The sequence below is a fragment of the Geospiza fortis genome, unplaced genomic scaffold, assembly GCF_000277835.1.
Source record: "Geospiza fortis unplaced genomic scaffold, GeoFor_1.0 scaffold8, whole genome shotgun sequence".
Taxonomy (NCBI): Eukaryota; Metazoa; Chordata; class Aves; order Passeriformes; family Thraupidae; genus Geospiza; species Geospiza fortis.
Window position 1 is genome coordinate 1,397,726 of NW_005054414.1, and position 5,915 is coordinate 1,403,640.

Consider the following 5,915-nt stretch of genomic DNA (forward strand, 5'->3'; position numbering starts at 1 on the left):
GTAGGAGAGTAACTTGCTGTTAAAGTGGGCATCTATTCAGGGAAAGGACTGCAGAAATGGCATTGTGGGGTCCATGTTTATGGTTTCTCAGCAACGCTGGTTGACGTCTCCGCGGCTGCAAAATTAAAGGACTTTTTTTTTTTCCTGACTTGCCAGCTCTGTCAGCTCAGCTGGGGCTCCCCACCACGCTGGGCTCCATCAGGCATCATCAGGACTTGGGAATCAGTGCGTGGAATTTAGTTAATAGCTAATAGTTGATGGATGAGACAAATGTGAGCTGGAGGCCTGAGCTTTGCTCACTCTGTGGGGCACTGTAAGGTGTTCAGAACTCGGTTTAAATGTTGAACCATGCAGGTCATGCACCCCATGGCTGGATCTGGGTGCTGTTTGCACATGGAATCCCATTTCAGGGAATGGCCGGTAGTTACATACACGCCCAAGCTTTCCTTTGATTGCAGTGGGAGTTTTGGGCGTGCAAAGAATCTGGGAATGGCTCCTACATGATTTACTGGCAGATAATTTACACAGGCTACTTCTTGGCTGTGTTGTGTGTGTTTCCTTTCTGCAGAGCCTCTCTTGGAGTAGTTTAAGCACCATCAGATTTATCTGCAGGACCTTTGGAGTACAGTTTTGGGAGGCAATGCCATCAAGCCAACTTCCCCAGTTTTGAGAAGAGGAATGTATATCTAGGTTATTTTTGTGCATGGCTGTCCCTAGGGCTTTAAATGGCTATAAAGTAAGGACTATAGCCATTTAAAAGAAGTTACTAGGAAAGGACCACAGTGACCTTGGCAATATCTAATTGCAGTCTAAACTTTCTGGGTGGGCATTCAGCACTGGATAAAAAAAAAAAAACAACAAAAAAAAAAAACCTTGGCAGGAGCTGCCAGGTCTCATTATTTTCAGTAGAGCCTGACATTTCTGGTGTTCAAAAAAAAAAAAGAATATAAAGTCAACAACTTTAAAACTGTAGAGGCATATGGAAAAAAGGGTTTGAGCAAAACAAATTTTGCAGTGATAAAGTTATAATAAGAAATAAGCAGAGGTTTTTCGCAGGCTTGCTTATGGCTTCTCTTTTGCTCTCTCTGTTCACCCTCTGCAGGAATGGGAGCTGGTGGTGCTGGGGAAGTTGAAGTGGAACCTTGCAACCGTCACCCCACACGATTTCATTGAACACATTCTAAGGAAGGTGCCTCTCCCTAAAGACAAGTTGCTTTTGATCCGGAAGCATGCACAAACCTTCATCGCCCTTTGTGCCACAGGTAGGCTCAGCTGCTCTGGCTGCTGCTGCTGCTGCTGCTGCTGTGTGGTTGGAAGGGCAGATTTGTTCCTGGTGGTGCTTCATCCCCTCCATCCTTACATGATGTGGGAAGAGGAGCTAAATCCCTTGGGACTGTTTGCAAAGGATGTTGTGAATCAGGACCCAAAACTGTGCATTGGACAAAATTCTTGTAGTAGTGACCCATAGTGCAACTGACGTGTGTGGTGCTTTTGCAGTGAAGTCTTGTAAGGCTGGATTAGAGCATCCTGGGTTTTATTTTGCCCATTCACTGCTTCTTTTAGAGGACCACAGATCCTTTGTAAGGACAGCTCCAAATACAGAAGCTGTTATGGCACATTAGCCCAAAATGTCTTGAACTAATGCATTGCATGAATCTGTTCATAAACTTTTCATTAACTGGACTCTGTCCAGATAAAAGGCAAAATTGTATATTTTAGCATTTATGTGGTACTGCCACATCTCTGAAGCACAGGGAATGACAATTTGAAAGGTAATTACATTAAAAAAAAATTGGATTCTTTCCTAGCTTCAACCCAAGAAAGCAGTGAAACTACCACGTTTCGTAGGGAACCATTGCACTCCCCTTTTGCCACACAGCTGAACACAGTTTCTGAAGATTTTCATGAGAATAATTGCCTCTGTGGAAGAGAGGCTTTTTAATTTTGACCTGTCTGCAAAACACTGGTTTTTGTTTGTGTGTTACTTTGTCGTTTGGGTTTTTCTTCCCTCAGTTACTTTTACAGAATTAGTGTACTCTGAATTTTCGTCTGAAGGGTTAATGGTAAGACTACTTTTTAGAAGCTGGACCTGAACTAGATAAACAGCATGCAGTATTTTCCAGAGTCACTATGAAGTAGTGGATGGCTCAGTGTTTGAATTCACCAGTTTGATGTGCCTAGTCCTTTGTGGTAGGAACTGTTCTGCCTGTGTGTTTGCAGAGGGAAAGGGAAGACGGGGTGCAACTTTTGGGTTTGAATGCCTGCTTCTTATATATAAGGTGTAGTGACTGCTTTTACAATGTTGGCCAATTCTTCCTACTTCAGTTGATCTATTTTAGAGATTTGTATATGGTCTGTGTTAGGGTAATGGACTTTTTGGTTGCCATGATGCTCAGACCTTCCCTTCGTTTCCCCCTGCTTGATCCTTTTCAGATCCAAAGACCACAGGATGCAATAGAAATACTGCTCAAATTCTGCAGGATCACTCTTGGTGATTTCTTTGCCTTCTCCCCTTACTCAGGATGCATTCACTGTTCTGCCTTGTGTGATATGAAAAAGATGGTCCTTCCCATGGATATTTCCCTGGATCTTCACACCCTCAGCCATCGAACTCCAATACAGCTCCATGTTGCCTTCCAAACCAGACAGTCTTCCCACTCTTTTTTTGCTTTCACTTCCTCCAATAGTGTTTTGGTTTGTTTGCTTTTTTATCCAGCACATCCTTTTCTTGAGAGCCCTAGAATTTCATTATGATTTAACATCTCAAATTCTGGTCCATAATCCTTTGCCCTTAAAGTTTTCTATATAACTAAACCATTGCAAGACTGTGGTCCCTGAAAGAGTCTCCCAAGTCCATGGCTTCTTTCCACTCCATGAATTCTTTGGTAGTTAGCTCCATGGTCTAGAAGTCCTTTTACTGGGATCCAGACCAGTGCCTCCTCTCCAGCCTTTAGCCCAGTCATGCAGTTCCCTCATGTGTGTCCCCCATGTGATCTGCCTCTCATGTTATATGTCTCCAATGCATGAAATGAGGCCCTTTGTGTAGAGTTTAAAGAGAGAACAAATTAAAGTTTCTTCCCTTGAAAGTGAAAGACATAATTGCTGAGTACCAAGCTTCCCAAAAGTGAGGGCACTGTGGTGCTGGCTGGAGATTTCCTTTTCTTCTCATGCCATTGTCCACAGACCACTGTGTAGTTTTGAGGAGGACCCACAACACTTTTTCATTTTGAAAGCAGAGATCTTACCAGGCACTCAATACCACATTCCCACATCACCTGTGAACTGCTACCTCAATTTCCATTGTGGAAATGTTGTTCTTACTACAGAATTTCCCTTTCAATGCCACTCTTTGAAGAAAAGCCCCTTCTCATCAGACTTCCCTTCCAGATTCAGTTGTCATTTCCTTTCCTTGTCCTGTTTGTTGCAGAGCTCTCATCAGCCACTCTGTTTCGTCTTTCTCTGTTTCCGTCAGAGCTGCTGCTATCTGCCAGCCCGGGCTAAGCCTGGTGTTTCATTTCCCCATTTGCCTCCTTTCAGCAGTAGGACCTCCTCTGACATGTGGCTCCCTCTTCCCTTGCTCCCCATGTGTGTTTTTAGGCTGGGTTTGACTCTTTAGTGTTCCCAAAGCTGACCTGGCTGCCTGGCTAATAGCTCTGGTATGGAGCACAGCAGTGAATCTCTTTCTATTTCCTGATTCATCTCAGCACAGCTTTCTCTGCTTTCAAGTACATTTTTTTTCTTTAAAGTATCATGCAAAATCTGGCATATTTTGAACTTTTCTCCCCCAGCCTTAGATCTTCTTCAGCAACTGCTCCATTTAATTTCCCAGCAAAAACATTTTACCAGAAATTCCCAGGTGTTCCCTGCCTGTACAGAGCTGGCTTTGATCTCAGTCCTGCAGCACTTAGTGTCAGCAAATGAAGAGGGCAGCAGCCATGAACAGTTACTGGATGTGTAGGATCACAGTGATACTCATCCCTCAAAAGGAGGGGATATTCTGTTCTTCTGCATATTCCTTTCAGTCATGTTTGGTCACTTTGGCACGCTCTCTGTTTCTCTGCCTTTATTTTGAGCCTAGTTCCTGAACCAAACTGCGTGGATATAAACCCACGGCCTCTCCCCAGTCGTTGCAGTGATTAATGATTCACATGAGCATGACTGGAACTGGAATGTTTCCCTCTTTGCCCTTGGTCCCATCAGAATATACGGCTGCTGAGCAGGACAGAAGTTTGTGTGTCCTCCTGAATAAAGTTTTCTCTTTCATTCCTCTGCACTCACAAAGGTTTCAGGAGTCTCCTCCTCCATTAGGAGGTCATGGAAGTGGCATTTTCCTCCAGCTGCCTTGTTCACTGTGCAGTAAGAGTGCACAGATAGACACTATGCACTGGCATGGCCTGATCTGTCACCATGTCATTGTTTTCTCATCCCATTGGTGGCTCCCTGTGCAAGCCAAAATCTCCTTCAGAACGCTTTTGGATTTTCAAGGCACCGAGAGGATGCATTTGGGGCCTTTAAGTGGTGCTTATGGCTTCTCTCTTATGAGAGGAGACTGAAGGAGCTGGGCTTGGTTAGTCTGGAGAAGAGAAGGCTGAGAGAGGATCTCATTAATTCATATAAATATCTCAAAGTGGATGTCAGAGGATGATGCCAGGCTCTTTTTCAGCGACAGGATGAGGAGCAGTGGCCATAAACTAAAACACAAGTTCCACCTCGGTGTGAGGAAGAATTTCTATACAATGAGGGTGGCAGCTGCCGAGAGAGGGCCTGGAGCCTCCCTCTGGGGAGATTCCAAACACACCTGTACATGCTCCTGTGTCACCTGCTCCAGGGGACTCTGCCTTGGCAGGGGTGTGGACTGGGTGATCTCCAGAGGTCCCTTCCAGCCCTAATGATTCTGGGATTCTTCAGCATGGGATGTTCCTGTTCAGCTGTGAGCCCAATGGAGATCATCCTTGTTTTGCTGGCTGGGATTGTGTTGCTTTTCCACCCTCACCACACCTCCATCTCTTTACTGCTCTGCACCCTTTGTTCCTCTGTCTCTTTGCACAGCGCTGCACAGCTTGGAAATGTTCTCTCAGGGGTTGGCCAGTCGCCTGTGCTGAGCTCCAAGCCAGGGAATCACTGCTGGAAAGAGCGGGAGAGGGCAGTGATTACAGAGGTGTGTGCACAGCCTGCCACGCTGCTGCTGGAGAGAGAACTGGGCGTTATTTCCTTACACTTGGGTGTGCTCATCATTTCTTCTTGCAGCCTGTGCGGAGTCTCAGATGCACAACTGCTTCCTTGTGTTGCATTCTCCTCTCAGAGCCTGTACATGCCACAGTTTTGGTGCAGGATACCCCTTTTTATGTGAGAGCCTGTAAGGGAATGGTTTTTGAGGGAGGGTGGCCTGTGCATGACAGGCTTTCAGAAAGAGGAGCTGTAATAGAGACACTCATCTCTGTGAGGAGCTTTGCAGGATTTCAGTTGAGCGGCAACCAAAACTTGGAAGCAGAAGCCTTTGCAGACTTGCAGAGATAGAAGGCAGCTTGTGTAAAACCCTGGACTCAGTCCTTTGCAAGGTCTTTTCTATGCCTCAGCTGAGTCCTGTGGCAGGTGGGATGTGCCCATGGTGGATCCAGCATCTCAGGCCTCGGGCTTGTGTCAGCACACAGAGGCCGAGAAAGAGCGGCAAAATGTCAGCTTTAAGTCAGTTTCATACAGTGTGCCAAACCTCTGCCCACTGTTTCTGGGACATTAATCATCTACACTTGAAAGCTGAGAAGGCTTTTTTTAACTTCTGGGCCAAATCCTGCATCCTTCTTCAGACAGAAGTTCTGTGGAAGTCAATGGGAGTGTTGTCTGAGCGAAGACTGCAAGATGAGGTCTGCAACCCTGGTAGAGATCTACAGGGTGACCACACAGAATGAGGCCTGTTT

The 5,915-nt window shown here is 45.7% G+C and overlaps 1 protein-coding gene across 1 annotated transcript in view; it reads left to right on the plus strand.

Annotated features, from left to right (window-relative positions):
- The window catches only part of CCND2 (cyclin D2), a 26,416-nt gene that overhangs the window by 3,037 nt on the left and 17,464 nt on the right, over positions 1 to 5,915 (plus strand). Inside the window, exon 3 of the mRNA XM_005426405.2 lies at positions 1,103 to 1,262. Within this exon, the coding sequence (XP_005426462.1) occupies positions 1,103 to 1,262 (160 nt within the window). The remainder of the gene's footprint in view (positions 1 to 1,102; positions 1,263 to 5,915) is intronic.